The 20,204-nt window shown below is 44.7% G+C and overlaps 1 protein-coding gene across 3 annotated transcripts in view; it reads left to right on the top strand.

The window, feature by feature from the left end:
* Nucleotides 1-208: 208 nt before the first annotated feature.
* The window catches only part of Ttc7b (tetratricopeptide repeat domain 7B), a 209,242-nt gene continuing 189,246 nt past the window's right edge, over nt 209-20,204 (top strand). For 2 of the 3 annotated variants that reach the window (XM_010616298.3, XM_010616297.3), the window contains exons 1-2: nt 209-358; nt 4,391-4,559. In XM_010616298.3, coding sequence (XP_010614600.1) covers nt 209-358; nt 4,391-4,559 — 319 coding nt within the window. The remainder of the gene's footprint in view (nt 359-4,390; nt 4,560-20,204) is intronic. The other variant, XM_010616299.3, reaches the window with a different exon arrangement.

The raw sequence follows: 20,204 nt of genomic DNA, 5'->3' as shown, positions 1-20,204 counted from the left end.
TGATTCAGACCCCATCCAAGGTAATGAGGCCCCAGAAGGGCCTCCTTGGGGGCCGGAGCCTTGTAGTATGGGGGTCTTGAGGCCCTTGGGACTTCCATTTTAGCCTCTCTCTCTTTTTTCTTTTTTTTTTTGTACTGGGGATCGAACTCTGGACCTTGCACTTGTGAGCTAAATCCCTGGCCCCCTCTCACTCTGTTTTGCAGATGACATGGCAGAACTTCTCCTGGGGGAGTCGAAGTTGGAGCAGTACCTGAAGGAGCACCCCCTGAGGCAGGGTGCCAGTCCCCGAGGCCCAAGACCCCAGCTGACCGAGGTCCGCAAGCATCTGACTGCTGCCTTGGACCGAGGGAACCTCAAGGTACTGTGGGCCTCTGAGATAAAGAGGGGATGGTGGGAGATGGTGTTATCATCTCCTTGATGGTGTGTGGTTGTGAAAGATGCCCAGAGATGAACTGGCCAGGTTTGGGGTATTATCTATGCTTCCACCATGGCTGTCTTCTTAGAAGCAGGCCAGCTGTCTGCATGACCAGCATGGCAACCCCCAGGCTGGCCACCCAACTAAGTCCTCAGTAACACTGCCTCCCAGCGGGATCACTGGACTCGTGAGGTGCTCAAGGTAAAGCTTCATGTTTGGCCCAGAGCTCAGTGTGACACTTTATCCCTTCTAGAAAAGAGAGAAGTTGATGTAAGTGTCATTAATGCAGTTTCCTTCTAAATCACATGGCTCATGAATGTAATAGGCTGCAGTGGCTCAGACCTGTGTGGGTTTCATCCTGGTACCAACAGGCCTGGCACTGCCTCATTGTGGGTAGGAACCGGGAACTTCTGCTGCCTCAGTGGGGACCCTCAGCTCCCAGCATGGGGTATCTCAGCTCTGTCCTACTGTCTGCCCTACCTTCTGTCCCCATTTATACTCAGCTGTCTTTTTGCTCACTTCCTCTCCTTGCTTCTTGTGAGCACCCTTCCACCCACCCTTTTGCCTTTTGCAAGGGACCTCTGACCTGTGCTTGTCTGTCCTTCCTCCCCACCCATTAGCTCATATTTCCTGGCTCTGGGTGCTTCCCACCCTGAAGCCTGGCCTCACCACTTACTTTCTTTCTTTCTCTTTTTGGTACCGGGGTCAAACTTAGGACCTTGTGCTTGCAAGGCAGGTGCAGCACGATTGAGTTGAATCCCTGGCCCCTTATGGCTTTCTCAGGTCACTGTCATAGAGGTAGCTACTCCATCCCAGTCCCCTCCTGCTCATCTTCTCTATGACCCCCACTTTTCCCCAGGATGTATTTTCCACTGAGGACAAATAGTCTTCAGTGAACTTTTGAAGCTCTGACTTTTTAATTGATGAATTCTCTTTTCACTTTTTGTTTCTTCCCATCTCAGAATCCTCTGGAGCCACTTCTTTGGCCTTTTCTCTCATCTGTTGGTGCATATTTTTTTCCTCCTCTGGAACCTTATTTTTGTTGGGTTTATGTTTTGCATATGTATTGGTAACTTGTGCTTGGTCCTAACTTGCTGTGTGACTTTGAGGAGGTACCTTTCCTCTCTGGGGCTCATTTCTCCAGATTTGAATGGAGGAGACTCTGAAGGGGTTCTTGTGAGCCTTCATTTTGAGATTTTTTTCCCTCTGGCCACTCTTTAGCCCTGTTGCAACTGAGGGCTTGGGCTGAGCTAGTGTTGATGTCCGTGATTGTCTGGTGTGGGCTTCTGGAAGCCCTAGACATAACCTCCTCTGAAGACACTCCTATATTTTTCTGTCTGTCTCTCTGTGGTAGACATGGCCCTGGAGGCTGGTCCAGAGGAGCCTGTGTTCCTAAGGCCTTGCTGCCACATTTGGTCCTTAAAACCCAATCTTCACCTTCCTGTTCTTCCTTCCCAAGGCCAAGCCATGCTGGTTCAGAGTTAGGGAGGCACTGTCTGTGTGTCACCTGTTCTCCACCAAGGATCTTCTGGTGACCCTGGTAGTGGGTCTTGATCAATAGGAGATGGGGGAGGGACAGGGGTCAACGTGGCCACAGATCCGGCCAGTCAGACCTAACAATCCTGGAAGGAGTGAGGCTGTGACTGTGTGACATCTAGCTCCATTCTTTTGCACTCCTAACACCTACCTTCATCCTGAAAAGTTGTCATTTATTTTATCATTCTCTGCAGTCCATCCTCTGTAACTCAGTGTGGTAGCGAGAGCATTGGATTTCAAGTTAAAATTCTGGAGTTTGAGTCCCAGTTCTGGTTTTATAAGCTGTATGATCTTGGTTACTTAATCTCTCTGAACTTCATGTTTCTCAACTGTAGATCTTTGTAGCTAAGGATAGTTTTAAGCTCAAACAGAAACACACCAAACACCTGTCACTTACTGCTGTTTTATTGCGTCTACCTAAGTTTTACTCCATCTGCTGTGTTCTAATTTTGTCCACTTTATAAAGAATGTCCCAGAGTCACACAGCTTTTGCACAAGTGTGTTACCCCATTCACACTGGCTAATGTGAAACTTCTCTTTTCCTTGACTTTGTGTCTCAAGAGATTTGAGCCTGGGGAGAGCAGAGCGAGTCAGCAACAGTGGGCAAAGGAAAGAGCCCTGGACCAGGAGCAGGGAGCCAGGGTTTCTGACTCAGGGCTGGAACCTACCTCACCGTGAGCGAGTGAGGCAGCCTGGGTCCATGGGGCTCTTTTCCCTGCAGCCGGTGGCTGAGTGGCCAAGCTGTGCCAGACAGTGGATGGACCTGCCCATGTCCATCCTGTACCTCTGGACTTGTCATCTTCTCTAAGCTGATTTTCCATCTAGACATATTTCCCTTTTTATTTTTTAAACTTTTATTTTTTCTTGTGGTAATATGTACATAACATAAAACTGAACATTGTAACTGTCTTTCAAGAGCGCAGCTTATGGTGTTAATCAGGTTCGCACTGTTGTACAGCCCTCCCTGCCCTCTTCCCAAACTGAACCTCTGACCCCATTAAGGGTCGACCCACATTCTCCTTGTTTCAGCTTGCTCAAGCTGGTGCTTCTTACTTAGATGCTAGAGGACTTGGGGCAATGGGGAGGGTGCTGAGTCTCCTCAGAAGCCAGACCTGTCCCCATGGTGGTGGAGAAGCCCTGTGGTGGTGCTTTTCTTGTAGCTCTTTTTCTCCCTTCTCTGGTCTGCTTTGGTTGTTCTGTCTCCAAACATCATCCTGATTTTTGCATAGTGTCCTCCCCCTTGGGCCACCCCTCAGCCCTTTTTGTTGCCTTCAGTTCTCTTTGAACATCCTCCCTGGGGCTTCCTGATGTCTATCCCTGCTCCCTTCCAAGAAATACCCAGGAGGCGACACTGTGGCCGGCATGGGTGCTCTGTTCTGCTCTGCCTGGGCCGCTGGGTCTTGTTGCCTGTCCATCAAGGCTGCCAGTTACACGGTGATGCAGCTTCACGGTGCGCTCCTGCAAGCTGAGACATGTACCCTCGGTAGTTTGTGCTCCCAGGAGAAGGTCTAGGAGAGGCTGCTGGATCTGTTTCCTTGTCTATATGGCTGGGTCAACTCTCCTGCCTCCAGCTGATGAGGCATGAGGAAGGGCAGGGCAGAGGATCAGGCTGGTGGGTGGACTGAGGGATGCGGAGGAAGGTGAGCTCTCTCACAGCTGGGAGAGTCCTCAGCCTTAGGAAAGGGAACCCTGGCCCATACCTTGGCTTCACAAGCTTAAAATGCACAGTAGAAACAGTTTGCCCTGGCAATAAAGCAAGCCCTGACTTTGTACCCTTAGTAAACCTGTCGCGGGTTGTTTGGGCTCCAGTCTGTATATTGCTAGTGCTGGATGCAGGACCCTCCAGGAAGTCAGAGCAGCTTTCCCTTGTCAGCCGGTAGGTGCTCACATTGCTCCTGTTTTAGCAAGGAAGCATCCCTCCATTTATGGCCCAGTCCAGGGGAGATGCAGGATTTGGTTTTATTTTTTCACAACAGCTTTATTGCCATATTAGTCACCAATTTAGTGCACACTTCATTTGCTTTTAGAATATTTATGAAGTTGTCCAAATATCACCTCTTACTTCCTCAGCTCATAGCCCTTGGCACTCACTAATCTGCTTCCTGATTCTATAGATTTGAATGTTCTGGGCATTTTATATAAATAGGCCCAGATAATTTGTGGCCTTTTCTGACTAGCTTTTTCACTTGGGATATTTCGGGGGTTCATCCATATTGTAGCACCTCATCTTTTCTTCTGACTAATATTCCATTTTGTGGCTGTACCACATTCTGATGGACGTTTGGGTTGTTTGGACTATTGTGAAATTACTTCTGTGAGCATTTGTGCCCAGCTTCTCACGTGGGGCATTATGGGGTTTTAAGACAGCAGATGGCTAAGTCCTGAGGGAACATCATGCATAATATTGTAGGAAAATACTTTTTCTCCTTTTCCCTCTAGTCAGAATTCCTACAAGAATCCAATCTGATCATGGCCAAGTTGAATTACGTGGAAGGAGATTATAAAGAAGCTCTGAACATTTATGCCCGGGTGGGCCTCGATGACCTGCCCCTGATGGCCATCTCTCCGTACAGGTTGCGCATGATTGCGGAAGCCTATGCTACCAAAGGTGAGGCCTGTGTGCTTTTCCCTCGCATCCCTCTTGTTCTCTGGAGCCATTACAGCCTCCCTGTTTGACTCCTGTGCCCTTGGCTGTGATTAACTCCACAATTCCCAGCTCAGCCCCACCTCATGTTATAGGTGATTTTAAGCCCAACACATTGTTTCCCCAGAGGTTCAGTTCTTCAGTTATCCCTGAAGGGAATGAAGGAAAGTATTTTGGTAAACTTTCTTGATAATTAGCCCACAATTTAACTGGGATCTTTTCTTAGTAATTAAGTTGCTGCACAGTACATACAAGGGTTCATATCATATGCTCAACTGCCAATGTGGCCAACCACGTTTTTATTCATTAATGCCACCTCTGAGTTAATTAAGGCCACTTGATTGATACATGATAATAGTCCTCTGATGGTTAACAGGTCTCTATTCAGGGAACAGAAGAAAGTGTAAATATCTCTGCTGCCACAAAGGAGCTCGTAATCTCATGAGAGGATGCAGTCCCGTGGAAAGGAAAAGGATGGAAAGGCAAGACATACTGTTACTCGACATGGGTTATTATAACCAAGCTGCCAGTTCTTCTTCTGTGATGTCATACTCACTTTAGAGAGTGAGGAAGGTGGATTCAAGTAGTACATGTGAAGCACTTAATATAGTACCTGGCACATACTCAGTGCTTAATCAGTAACAAGACAGCACATGGTGAGAGTCAAGAGTAGGTAACACCTTCTCGGAGGTGAGAGAGGTCACTATAGGCCAGCAGAGCCAGGTGTGCTTCCAAGAAGACGGACACTTGGAACTGGACTCCTAAGGCCATGGCAAGAAGTGGACCATCTAGAGCAGCTCCTCTGCCTCCTGAGCCTGCTGGCCAGACCACACACTGTGCCGAACTGTGGCTGGAACAGCAGTGATCTGGCTACTTGCACGCTATCTGGCTGAGACGTGGGGGCTGCTGTGGTCCAGCCTGTCTGACTCAATTGTCCTGTGCAACGTCACTCAGAGACCTGGCCAGAGGCACATTCTTCAGAGCTTGTGACAGGCTTGATGTATTCACTCAGTTCCCTGGGGAGTCTTAAGGACTGCCGGGTTCATCTAATTAATCTTCTAAATGTCCCTGTGGGCTGGGAAAAAATGCCATTGCTCTTGACAGGGCACTCGGCAGTTTAATGGGTAGGGTCCTTGAGGTCCCAAGAGCATCTGCTTTGTTTGCGTCAGTCTGAGCTGTGGGGGGTGCTGGGGTCTGTGCTGCAGCTGCCCTCTTCTCTCTCTGTGCTCCCCTGCCTCTCCACATGCCTTAGGCTGCTGGGAGCTGTGTGTGTGTGTGTGTGTGTGTGTGTGTGTGTGTGTGTGTGTGTGTGTTCAGGAATGAGAACAAGCATTTTCCAGTCACCTGGTTGACCTGGGGCCCAGTAGATGTAACCAGGAGTTGGTTGTGGAAGGTGGTGCTGGGGTCTGCTGAGCAGCAGAGCTCAGGTCTTTGTATTGGTTCTGGGACAGTAGAGTGGAGGCAGACTGTCTTCAGATGGCACCACCAACACAGTATGTGGCTTCCATGCCAGGTAGGCAAAGAAGACAGGAGACTTAGACCCTTTGTCTGGTCCTGGGTAAAATATAGTTAACAATGGGCCCCCAGCCATGAGTACGGCTGGCTCCTGAGAGTTTCTATCTAGTTTCTGACTTTTGCAGTTACAAACTGGTTCACATGTGTTTGGGAGAGGTAAGGGTTATTTTGCCCAGAGGAAGTGGCTGGTGAAAGCCCAGGAGCTGGTGAGAGGCAGTGTAGAGTGATGATCAGGAGCACTAACTCTGAACCTTCTGTGTGGGGCTTCCGCCTATCACAATCTCTGGCTGTGTGACCTTGTGCAAGTTCTTGTACCTCAGTTTCCCCATTTATGAACGTTTAAAGGGGTTATAAGGATTACATAAGATAGTATATAAAATGTATTGAAAAACCCCACAAATAGCATGATATAAATGTTTTCTTAGAAATGAGTATTGGTGGACAGTGGGGACTAGAAGTGACATGTAATAGTAGAGACATGCCAGCGCAATCTGTGGAAATTGTCGAAGATGGGAGATTATCCAAGGAGTTCAAGAAGCCACTGGTGCTACCTGTGTTTTTTCACGAAGCTTCTAGAGAGCTTTTAAGGAGAGGCAACTGACAAGGAAGACCACAAGTATCAGTGTACGACCCTTAATTCACAATTCGTGCCGTGCTCTCCTGCAAGTTGTCTGAGATGGGCTTTGTTTCACTAGTGCAGTGATTACAATACTTTTAAGTTACTGTTAACACTTCAAAATTGAGGCCATTCATTCCATTTAAATATTTGGTTTTCTGAGTCTTTGGAGAGAAGAGAAGAGCAGTCCTTCATTCCCCCATACCAAGACCAGGCTGGGGTCTAGTGACAGCCATTCCTTGGGTGGCCATGCCTCCAGGCTACCCCTTCCCTTGTGTGATTTATACACTTGTACAGCAGAATTGACCTGCAGAGTTTTCCATGGTGTCCTGGGGTCTGACATGACCAGGGTTCTGGCTGGAGCCTGGAAATGCCATTGAGCCCACACATCTGGTCTTCCATCATTGGCCGGGAGCTCTTCCCCCTTCAAGGACTCTCAGCCTTCACTGAGCCAGCATCATTTAGTTACCGAGGACTTCCTAGGGGTCAGCGCCATGGTGAGGCTTTCCTGCCTCTTTATATCTGCAAAGCCTGAGTTGACAGTGAGAGAAAGGAGACAGTGAGGTCTGACATCAGTGGTCAGCTATACTGAGATTCCTCCATGCTGGGTGTTGTGCGCTTATTTGGGTATCTGATTCAGTCTTTGTGACCATCCCTCAAGGTAAATGCCATTATTCAGATGAGGAAACTGGGGCACAAGGAAGTTAGAGAAACTTGGCTAGGGCCCTACAGCTAGAAAGAGGTCAGGCCAGGACTTGACCTTAGAGACTGGTTCAGAGCCTGTGCCCTCCCTTTGAGTGGCAGATGGGCTTGCTTAGAAATAAATATTGTTACTGAGTTTAGCTCCAAAGCCCATGATTCTCATTGCTCTCTTCTCTTACATGCTCTGGATCTCCCATGGCCAGATAAGTTTTTCTCAGAGAAAGGACATTCAGGCCTCTAAAAAACACCCTGATTTGTACCTGCTCCCCTTCTCACCCACCCCTGTTCTCTCCACCAGAACCCTTCCTTTGCCTGTGTTTCTCCCTAGATGTTTTCTCTAAGCTCTGTTTCCTGTCATCTCTGAAGCCACCTGGTAGTCGCCCATTTAGAGTTGGCCGTGTTTGATACCATCATAGCCCCAGGGGTTAGGATTGTGTGGGAAATACAATGGAATGAATTGTACCATCATCAGATGCCCCTGCCTGTCTTTGATTCCTCCAAAGAAAAGGTTTTCTCTCGCTGACTTGCTATGCTCAGGACGTAGCACTGTATCTGGTACATACTTGCTGCTCAATTACTGATGCCATTTATAAATGTTCCCTTGATTAGACTTCTTATAATTTGGGTGATTCTCAGAGCCTCTGCTCACAGCCTGCTATAACCCAACCACCTTCCAAAGGTCCCAGCTATGATCCATGAGGCTCTAGGAGGACATCTAGATATAAACCAAAAGATTCATTCACATCTCTTTATGCCAACTTCATTTAGTTCATGTGTAGGAGTTGCCAACATCTTAACAGTTTCAGTATTGCTGAAAGCCCAAGTCCGATTCCAAAGTCTCTTTTGAGACTTAGGGCAGACTCTTAGGTGGGAGCCCTTGTACATATCAAAAGAAGTCAAAAGCCAGGCGTTTTGGCACATGCCTTTAATCCCAGCACTCCAGAGGCTGAGACAGGAAGGTTGCTGTAAATTCGAGACCAACCTGGGCTACATAGTGAGTTCCAGGTCAGTCTCAACTACATAGTGAGACCCTGTCTCAAAAAAAAAACAACAAAATGTTGAACTTTCAGCATAGACAGGAAGGTTGCTGTAAATTCGAGACCAACCTGGGCTACATAGTGAGTTCCAGGTCAGTCTCAACTACATAGTGAGACCCTGTCTCAAAAAAAAAACAACAAAATGTTGAATACTTTCAGCATACAATGGTCTAGGATAAAGCTTCCCATTCCAAAAGGGAGAACGAAGAGAATAAGAAGGAATGGGACTAAACCAAGACTGAAGTCCAACAGGGCAAACATTAAATCCCATGTTCCATGTCCAGTGCCCAGGGCAAGTTGTGGTAACATGTAAACTATAATGAACTTGGGTGGCCCTGCCCCTATGGCATTGCCAGGGCTTGTACCCCTCATGGCTTCTCTCTTGTGCTGGCTTTGCTTACTCCTGGCAGCTTTCCTCAGATATCCATGTTCCTAGACTCTCCAAATTCCTGGGGTTCCTGTTCCACTTTTGGGTTTATTCTTATAGCTTTATACACTGTCCTCTCATAGGCGTACCTCCCAGACCTCTTCTGAAATTTGGATGGAAGTCTCCCTGACCGTACAACTTTTCATTTTGCATACCTGTAAAACCAGGATCATGTGGGTAAAGCCAGGGTTTGCTGCCAGCTCAAGTGGTAGCTGAGCCCCCTTCAATTGTGGCTGCAGAAGCCACTGAGTGGCTGGGTGGCTGAGCACTATGAACTGGATCCCAAGCAACAAATTTCTTAGGCAACCATTGTAGGCCATGGGACCCTGGAGCTTTCTTCTCAGAGAAAAGTCATTCACTTTTACAATTTTGAACCTGCAGTGGTGGGGCCTTCCTGGGTCCTCATATACCCTCAAGCCCCCTTTTCTATTTTCCTGTTGCAAAGTATTTGGCTTCTTTTTAATGCTAATCTTTTCAGCAGCCAAGCTGTCATGTGCTTCATCTTTGTAGGAAATTTCTTGCAGGCAAAAATGAAAACTTTTTTTTTTTTTTTTTTTTGGTCCCGGGGAGTGAACTCGGGTCCTTGTGCTTGCAAGGCAAGCCACTGAACTGCTGAGCTAAATCGCCGGCCCAAAAATGAAAACATTTTAAATGGACTTTTTGCTCCTGACTAAAAGCAGCAAGTAGTATCCATTTTACAGCCTGAATGTTAGGCTGCCTTGAAATTTCCTACACCAGATTTGCCCTTAATTTCGGTCTCCTACAATAGCAAAATGTAGATAACTTTTCTGCCACAGTGTAACACACTAGAGTCCACCTGCCAGTGGAGTCCTTGTTCCTAACAAAAACCTTCTGATCCCTGTCTTCTATGTGCATTTCTAACACTTTCTGATCTTCTGACCTCCTACCATAGTCTCCTGTCAAACCTAGCTAATATGTTCTAGGGCTGCTTCTCCAACAGATATCTCCAAACCTTTTTAAACTCCTCCCACAAACAATTTCCAGATGCTCTGAAGCACATGGTCAGGCAGGTCTCAGCAAAGACCCCATTCCTCATACCAAAATCTGTCTTAGTCACTTCCTTATCATTAAGACACAATGCCCAACTCTGGGAAGTTAGAGAAAGGGTTTATTTTGGCTCACAGTTTGTAGAGGATTCAGCCCATAATTAGCCGGCTCTGAGGCAGGATGGCGTGGCACAGGGACATGGCAGAGGAACGGCTGCTCACTGCATGGCAACCAGGAAGCAGAGAGAGTCAAGGGAAGAGCCAGGAAGGGAGATGTAATTGCCTCTCTTGACTAGGCCTGCATGTCTAACAGCAAGTCAGCTGTAATGTTATAATCCAATCACCTTCCAAAGGTCCTACCTACAGTCTCACGGCACATTTTATGGAAATATCTAGATATAAACCAGAACAGTGGCTGCAGTTTTGAGAGCCTGCTCACATGGCACCTTCATAGTCAGTCTGGTGCTCCTCACTTTCCTGGAGGCTGCACATTCATCAGGGAGCTGCTAAGACACCTCAACTCTCCCTGCCCCTGTTCCTTCCATCTCTTAAACCTAGTTAGAGAAGCCAAGAATGGGAATGGAAGAAGTGGAGAAACTCTTGGCTTCCAGCATGGGGTGAACCAAGTGAGTGGAGGACTTGTCTCTGGGGTAGACATTGAAGGAGTCTCCAGGACACAGAGTGGCCACAGATATTGTTCTCCTTAGGTGGGAAGCTGGAAAAAGTAGAAAGTGGCCATTGTCTGTGCTGGGTCTTAGATCTGCTGGACATGGGGTGACTTTCTGCAGCTAGGGCAGTGGAAGAGGTAGTACTCGACTTCCTAGAGATGGCCTTTCTAAAGGTATGTACTGTGCTGTGTGTGATAAAGGGACTAAACATCTATCACTCTGGTCAGGAAGATCTCTTAATGACCAATGGGTCCAGGCTTGTGGGGCAGTTCTGCTGTCTGAGGTCATGTTCCTCTACCACCCATTAGGACAGTTTTCGTATGTGAGATTGAAGCTGGGTTGCTAGCATGCTGCAGCTCATAGAAATGCAAAAGAGAAAGAGAGAGCCCTAGGATGAGTGGAAGTACCACCCACGTGAGAGTTTCTTATAGGACCGCAGCTTCCAGGCCCCTGGGGCAAAGAAGGAAAGAGGTTGGGTGGCACATGTAAGCTTTTGGTTAAATGTGTTCATCAGTCTCTTTGACTCAGCTAGAGGATTCCGGGAGAAAGAAAGGGCAATGCAGGGTCATGGGATGTAGGGGGCTGGTGCCCAAGAGGAGTGAGATTAGGAGCCTAAAACAGCAGGCTGCTTCCTCCTTCCCAGGCTGCGTAGTGCCAAAGCAGAGGACTGACTACAAAGAGTATAGGGGATCTTTTCTCTTACAAATGCTCTGTTTTCCAATGAGATCTTTTCTCATACAAATGCTTTGTTTTCCAATGAGAAAGACTCTTCCAGAGAGGGAAAGGTACTTTCCCCTTGTTGTAAGCGAACAGGGGACAAGGCCAGGGTGAGGGGAGGCAGACAAGGTGCAGTTTCCTGGTAGGAAACTTTTCTCTCAAGTTGTATGATCTTTGTGCCTAGGCGGGGAAGGTGGCACCATGTTGGTGGGCTGTATGGATTTCCCTTCATCTTCTTTATTGCTCCTTTGCTATTAGGTTTGGTATCTCTCTGCAGGTTCACTGATTAAGAGCATGGAGCTTTGGAGTCCAATTGCTTGATTTCTGGCTTTGTCACTTATTAGCCAAAGTATCTTGGACAAAATATGACTTCACTGGGTCTTACTTTCCTCACCTGTAAAATGGAAATAATAGAGTTATTTCAGAGAATGAGTACATGTAAAGCACTTGTTACAGTGCCTGGCAGATCAACAAATGTTAGCTATTTCTGTTCTTTTTTTTTCTCATTGAGTTTATTGGTACTTTTTAAGTATACAGTACAGTTACATTCATCATTGGGATCTTGTACCCTTACATGATAAATCTTGGTTCTTATTTTTTCCCCATACCCCTGCCCTCCCTTCACCCGCTCCACCCTTCCCTATTTACAAAGACTTTGTTTCCATTTTTTTCCTTTTCTCATATTTTTTCTTTTCCCTTTTCCTCTTTCCCCTACCCTTCCGACTTCCCCTACACCTTTAGACCTTTTCTTCCTGTTATGTAGTATCAGTTATACGTTTTGATCCTTATTCACACTTGTAGTTTTTCACACCAGAGAAACTATTTGGTATTTACACATCTGTGTCCTGTTGACTTCACTTAACAGTATGGCCTCAATGTGCATCCATTTAGCCATAAATGTCTCTAATTTCTTGTTCTTTATGGCTGAGTAGTACTCCATTATTAAAAAAAAACCAAAAAACTGCATCTTCTTTATCCAGTCCCCAGATGATGGGTAATTGGGCTGTTTCCAGTGTTGTTGTTGTTTTTTGTTTGTTTGTTTTTTGTTTTTTTTTTTGTACCGGGGATCAAATTCAGGACCTTGTGCTTGCAAGTCAGGCAGTGGCACCACTGAGCTAAATCCTCAGCCCTGTTTCTGCTCTTATGTATCCTTTGGACTTGACCCCAAGAAGATGCACCTCTTCAGATGCCCCGGTAGCCTCCAGATACAGGGTGAAAGAGGCTGGCTTTTCATCCACACACTGGTGCCTCAGTGTATCTACATTGTCCAGATATGGGACCTGGGATCAGTATTTTCAGAGAGAAATCTTCAGGGGCGAATATGAGGTCCAGAGGGTGATGCTGGAGAATGGGGAATACCCAGGCCCAGGGCAGCTGGAGAGGTTATCATAATGGGATTGCTTGAAGGCACAGCTCAGTTGTATGTCTTAGACTTCATCGGTCTTGCCCAGGGCTGACTGGAAAGTTAGAACTTTTTGGAGTTGGACCTGCATGAATGATTTAACTGTGAAAGGTCTTTCACATTGGCATGGATCAGTTGACTCAAGCAGTGGTGCTTTTAGAGGCAGGAGCAATCACACAGCTTTGTCTTTGTGAGGTAGGTGCTAAGTGTACTGGCGAATGAAAGGGGATCTCAGAGGAAGAGGAGCCATCTCAGTGAGGAGAGCTTCCTTACCAGCCAGGAGCCAGAGGCCATTATTTGGAAATAGGCTCCTATAGACTGCAGAGATCGCATACCTCATGTTTTTTCTTTTTTTGTTCTTTTATTAAGTTTATTGGTACATTTTAGGTATACAATACGATGACTTTCATCATTGGGAATTTGTACGTTTACATGATGTATCTTTGTTCTTATTTTTTCCCCATTCCCCTGCCCTCCCTCTTCACCCCCTCCACCCTTCCCTATTTACAAAGACTTTGTTTCAATTTTTTCCTTTTCTCATATTTATTCCTTTGCCTTCTTTCCTTTCCTCTACCCCTCCCACTTCCCCTTCCCCTTTAGACTTTTTATTACTATTTCACATTATCTGTTATGCATTTTGATCCTTATTTACACATTCAGTCTCATACCAAAGAAACTATTTGGTATTTATACATTTGTCATATTTGTTTCACTTAAGAGTATCACCTCAATGTGCATCCATTTAGCTATAAATGCCTCTAGTTTCTCATTCTTTTTTTTTTTTTTTTGTACTGTGGGTCAAACTGGGGACCTTGTGCTTGCAAGGCAGGCAGCAGCACCACTAATATAAATCTTTGCCCCTAGTTTTTCATTCTTTATGGCTGAGTAGTACCCCATTTTATTACCCACATTTTCTTTATCTAATCTCCAGTTGATTGGCAATTGGGCTGTTTCCAAGTTTTAACTATTATAAACTGTGCCACTATAAACATGGGTACATATACATCACTGTAGTATGATTCTTTTAATTCCTTTGGGAAGATACCCAGCATGAGAATACCTGGGTCAAATGGGACCTCTAATCCTAATTTTTCCAGGTATCTCCATACTGATTTCCACACTGTTTGCACTACCACCAACAATGGAGAAGGGTTCCTTTCTCCCTGCAACCCCGCCAGCATTTGTTGTTGGTTGATTTCATGATAGCAGCCATTCTTTCTGGGGTGAGGTGGAATCTCAGTGCTGTTTTCATCTGCATCTCTCAAATGACCAGTGATGTTGACCATATTTTCATATATTTGCTTCTTTTACTTCTTAGTCTGAAAAACATCTATTCCTTTCAGATACTCATTTTTGAATTGGATCTTTAAATCTGGGGGTTCTGATTTTTTTTTTGTACTGGGGATAGAAGGATAGAACTTAGGACCTTGCGCTTCTGAGGCAGGCAGTGGAACCACTGAGCTAAATCCCCAGCCCCCTTCTGATTTTTAAAGTTCTTTGTATATTTAAGATAGTAGACCTTTGTCTAAGGAACAGCTGGTAAATTTTTTTTTGTACATTGTAGGTTGTCTCTTAGCTCTGTTTGTGTTTTTTCTTACAGTGCAAAAGCTTTTTAATAATATGAGATCCCACTTGATTCTTTGTGCTAGTTCCTTGCTGCTGAGCTTTTGTTCATAAGGTCTTTTCCTATTCCATTGTCTTCAAGAGTTCTACCTGACTTATCTTCCAGCAAGTTTAGTGTTTAGGTCTTTGATACACTTCAATTTTAGTTTAGTGCATGGTGAAAGATAGGGGTCTAGTTTTAATCTTTGTCAGGTTGACATCCAGTTTTCCAGCAGCATTTATTAAAGAGGCTGTCTTTCCTCCAGTGAGCACATACCTCGTATTTGTCAGGGCCCAAGTGCGGAACAGCAGGGAGAGGTGGTGACATTACGAACCACTTCCCCGTGGTAGACGTCTCATCCTCTTTGACTTCCTCATTGTATGGAACTGACCAGGAGCTCTCTTTGGACCTGTTGTGTGTAGTGTATCAGGAGCACGCTCTCTAAGCTGGGGTGGCAGAGGAGAAATGGACAGGGTTGCCTTCCATGAGAGGCTGCACGAAGGCCAAGGGCATTGTTGGGCCAGGCTTTTCAGAAGTTTGCCAATTTCCCCAAAGCTTGTAAGTGCTAGTCTTTAAGTAAAGAACCCACCTCCAAAAAGATTTGGATCTCAGACCTCCCCTCCCTGCTTAACAGCACAGTGTCTTCACATATTTACAGACCTCAGCCTAACATGATTCATGTTCAGGCCAGGAGACCTTTTGCCTTTACTGACAAGACAGTTTTGGAATTGTTCACTGTCTTTTGTGCACCTCTTACCAGAGCAAAATGTAGGAAAATCAGCACCAGGGAGGCAATGATCATGGCATTCATCAGGCATTGATAATGTGTTTGTTTTTCCAGCACACTTTGGTGTTGTGGTGGGATGTCAGAAAATGCTTGAAACAAGCTGAATTGGAAATTTTTCAAAGTGAGCAGTTGTAACTTAACCATTGTCATGTTCTCAAAAGCCTGTCACATGTGAGACTACAGAGGGAGCATATATCTTTAGTTTTCCTCCATGAAATATGAAAAAGGCTTAAGCATGAGGGTATATCTGCTCTTTTTCCTTAGGGCTGATTCTAACAACACTGGATATCAGGAAGAGGTGAGACCCCAGCAGGGTGACTTAGGGAATGAGCTTCCTAATAGATGATTTATTTTTCTACTTCAAAGCTAATTTTCCCATCTTGCAATGTAGTCTCCAGGCATCAGCCTTCTTTCCCAGGAAAATGGAAACATGTTCCTAGGGGCTCTCAGGTCACTGTCTGGGGATCCATCCTTGGGTCCCAGGAGAACGTGGATGTGGCTCCAGGCTGCCTGTGCTCTGTCTATGCCCAAAGCATCCAGGGTGGGCAGTGCAAGTCCACTTTCATGCTGCCCTCACTAGGCCATGTACTGCTTCTGGGCCAGGTGGTTGCTTTGCTCAGCTGGTAACTTCAGCAGCAGGCATGATGATTCGGGCTGATCTCTCAGCGGCCTGGGAGTGTCAGGGAAGTTCTGAGGGGATCTGCAGTTACTTTTGGGTTTGGTGGTGATGTACAATGGGAGGGTCAGTGAGCCGAGCAGTAGCAGGGCACCCTATGGTGGCCGGTGGAGTGAACAGGTGCGTTCTGCTCACAGACAGATAGGGGCAGTGCGAATCCAAGTCAGCAACTGAAACTCCATCCCACAGGGCTTTCTGGGTGTGGGACCATAACCCCTACTGTGGGCATACACGGGGGCAAACAGTACCAAGGGGTTCACCCCAACCCAGGCTGGAGAGTCATTGTGAAATTCTGCCAAGATTCTGTCCCCAGCTAACTACAGTGGCAGCCAGATCTGGAGCTCAGAGACTGCCTCTGTGATTCTTGAATCCTTACCTTCCCTCCTGCTGGTTTTCATCTCTGGCTCCAGGTGAGTGAGCAGCTTCTGGCCCTGACTCTTAGGTGTGCTCCTCAGGACTCAGCCAGGTTCTCGGTGAATCTCTTGGCCCTGACTAGGTGACACTGTCACCCTTGATGTAGTTACCAGTGACATGTGTTGTGGCCACCTTTGCCCAGTACGCAGCCTATGATGAAGAGGGATGGTCCCATTGGGAATCAGAGGAAGCCAGGGCCTTTATCTCCTTTTTGCCTTTGAAGTGGCCACTGTAGGGGAAAAGGAGAAAGGAAACTGGAGGAGGAGCGAGGTGACCGTTCTGTGGTCTGGATATGCCTCGGGAGCAGACCTCGTCAGGCAGGTCAGTGCCGAAGGGATGGGGCTTTGTGGGCACAGTAACCTGCTGGGATCGAGGACCCGAATCACATGCACAGAGGGCTCCAGAGGAAGAAAACCTCATCCCTCCTGGCCTCAGGGATAGGGCAGGGTGCACAGTGGAAACAGCATGACATCCAGCAGCAATCTGTGCATAGAAGTCCTGTGCCACGGTTACTTTTGAAGCTATTGCCTGTGGAGCATCCAAATTGTTTTAGTTTTCATATTATAAATAAGCTTTGTAAGCCTCTTTCCTTCATTTTTTTCTTTTGAAATACATAAAACATAAAATTTATCATCATGACCATTTGTAAGAGTACAGTTCAGTGACATTAAATACATTTGCAGCGTTGTGCAGTCACTGCCACCATCCATCTCCGTTACTCTTTCCATCTCTTAAACTGAAACTCTGTGTCCATTAAGTGAAGTTTCCACTCCCCGACTCTTCCCAGCCCCTGACAACCACTGTTCTGTTTTGTCTCTATGACTTTGACTGCTGTAAGTACTTCATATAAGTAGTCATGCAGTGTTGTCTTTTTTTCCCCAGTACCAAGGATTGAACCCAGGGTGTTCATATTGAGCTGCATCCCCAAGCCCCACCCCTTTTGGTTTCTTGAGACAGGGTCTTGCTAAGTGGCCCAGGCTGGACTCCAACCTGGGATCCTCCTACCTCCAGCCTTCCAGAGTGCTGGAATTACAGGTGTGTGCAACACATCTGTCTGCAACATTGTCTTTTTGTGACAGGCTTATTTCACTTAGCATAATAACCTCAAGGGTTGCCCACGTTGTAGCTTATGTGAGAATTTACTTCCTTTTGAAAGGTGCATAATATTCCACCAACTACATTTATACTTAATTTGTGGGTGAATGTAAGGTTCATTTTGGAAAACATGTCATGTGCACTTCAAAAGAAGGTATTCTGCTGTTAGTAGAGTGACAGAATATGTCAGATCTATTGATTTATTGTGTTACGTCCTCTACTTTCTTCTGTCTGATGATTCTACCCATTATTGAAAGAGCATATTGAAGTCTTCACCTAGTATTATGGAATGGTCTATTTATTTCTTCATTTCTGTCAGGTTTTGCTTTATATATTTTGATGCTCTGCTATTAAGTGTGTAAATGTTTAATAATTATTATATCTTCTTGTTGTATTGAAGTTGTTATTAACATATAATATCCCTTGTTTCTTGTGGCCTTTTGATTTAAAATTTATTTTGTCAGATAGTATAGCTACACCTTTTTTTACTATTTGAATGAATATTCTTTTCTATTCACTGTTTACACTTTTAACTATTGTGTCTATGGATCTAGATAGAATTGCTTATAGACAGCATACACTTGGATCATATATTAAGTCCATTCTGCCAGTTTCTTTTTAATTGGAAATTTAATTGCTTAAGCATTCATTTTTATTGAGATCTTTATTTTTTCATACAGCTTCAAGTTTCTAACTAGTGGACCTTGTATTTTACCCTGCAGGACTCCCTTGAGCATTTCTTTGAGGCAGATAAAATATTATTCAGCTCTTGTTTGCACTATCAGATGTAGGGTTCTTTTTTGACAGTTTCTTTCTTTTAGCCCTTTGAATATATTGGCCTCCTGCATATTGGATAGGAAATCTCATATCCTTGTTGTGAGTCCCTTGTATGTGATGAGTTATTTCAATCTTGCTGCTTTTAAGATTGTATCTTTTGTTGGGCCAGAAATGTAGCTCAGTGGTCCTTCATCTGCTTGGCAAGCACAAGGTCCCAAGTTCAATTCCTGGTACCAGGGGGGGAAAAAAGGATTCTATCTTTCATAAGTTTGATGGTAATATATCTTGGTGTAAGTCACTTTCAATCATCTGATTTGGAGTTTGATGGCCTTCTTGGATGTTTATGTCATCATAATTTCATCAAATTGTAGAGTTTTGCAGTCATTGAAAGGTATTCATTCTTTGCCTGCATTGGCTTTTGGCTGCTCTGGGGACACATGCATAGCAGCTATTGTACCAACAGCTAAAAGGTTACAGCTTTGGAAGCGGTAAACTTTTAAAAGACTCTAGAGTTCCAAACAGTTACATCAGACAGATTGTGCCTTTGTTCTTTTTTGTCTAAATGGGAAGGCAGATTCCTGGAACTTCCTACTCCACTACCTTCTAAAAATCCTCTGATTATGTTTTTTTAAATAATAAGCTTATTATTGATATATACTGTAATGGTACATATTATACCATGAAATTTAACCTTTTAAACCATACATTTGAGTGGTCTTTAGTATATTTGGACTTGTGTAACCATTAATTACCATAATCCATTTCAGAAAATTTTGATCATCCCCCCAAGAGAACCCTGTACTTAGCAGCCACCACTTCCCATTGCCCAAACTCCATCCCTACCCCACAGCCCTGGTCAACCACTAATCCACATTCTATCTCTGTAGATTTGCCTATTCTAAATATTTTATGTAAAGGGAATGTTAGACCTTTTTTATATGGCTTCTTTCACTTTGCACATTTTCAAGGTTCTTATGTGTTAGAGCATGTAGCATTCCTTTTTATAGCTAAATAATATTATTTTGTAAGGATATACCACATTTTGCATATTTCGTTAATGCTGTCATCAGTTGATGGACACTGGATTATTTTCATTTGGGGATATTATGAATAATTCTGCTATAAACACTTAGGTACAAGAATAGGGGTACACATATATTTTCATTTTTCTTGGTTATATACTTAGTAGATGTTATGATTTGAATCTGTCACGTCTCTCAAAGGCCATGTGTTAAAGTCTTGGTCCCCACCTAGGGTGCTATGGGGGGGGTGGAATCCTTTAGTTGGTGAGGTCTCACTGGAGGAAGTAGTTATTGGTTGGTATGTGACTCTTGAAGAGTATATTGGGAGTCTTTCCCTGTCTCTCTCTCTGCCTCCTGGCCATTCCCATGTGAGCAGCTTTGCTTTGCCATCTGCTTCCCTCCATGACGTTCAGTCTCAGCTCAGCCCAAAAGTGATGAGGCCAAATGAGTGTGAACTGAGCCCTCTGAAATTATGAGCCAAGATGAATTTTTCCTTCTCTTGTTGTTCTCATGTGTTTTGGCACAACAATGGAAAGCTGACTAACATACTAAGTCATAGGGTAACTCTGAGTTTCGAGGAACTGAAAACTCTTTTCCAGAGCAATTTCTCCTATACAAATGTTCCAGTTTCTTCATATCTTTGTCAGCTATCTTTTTAGCTGTTCTAAAATATGTAAAGTGGTATCTCCTTGTGTCTTTTATTTGCATTTCCCTCTTGACTAATTATATTGAGCAGATTCTTATGTACTTATTACTGTTTGCATATCTTCTTTGGAGAGACTTTTATTCAGGTCCGTCACCCATTTTTCAATAGGTTTGTCTTTTTACTGTTGAGTTTCAGTAGTTCTTTATATATTCTAGCTAGTTGTAATAGTTTTAAAAAATATATTCTAATTATTTGACAGTTAGAGTTTGTGTTTTATCCCAGTCTGTGTTGTCTTTTTTATTTTTCTTAATGGTGTCCTTTGAAACACAAAATTTCTTAATTTTGATTGAGTCCAGTTATCTCTTTTTTTTCTTTTGTTGTTTTTATGTTTTTGGTTTTATATCTAAGAAACCATTGCCTAATCAAAGTTAGGAAGATTTATTCTTTTTTTTTTTTTTTTTTGTTCTGGGCGGTCAACTTGGGGCCTTCGCTGTGGGG

The sequence above is a fragment of the Fukomys damarensis genome, unplaced genomic scaffold, assembly GCF_012274545.1.
Source record: "Fukomys damarensis isolate Sample0158 unplaced genomic scaffold, DMR_v1.0_HiC HiC_scaffold_21, whole genome shotgun sequence".
In the NCBI taxonomy this organism is placed as follows: Eukaryota; Metazoa; Chordata; class Mammalia; order Rodentia; family Bathyergidae; genus Fukomys; species Fukomys damarensis.
The sequence above is the reverse complement of the archived record's forward strand: the minus strand, read 5'-3'. Positions and strand labels throughout refer to the sequence as shown.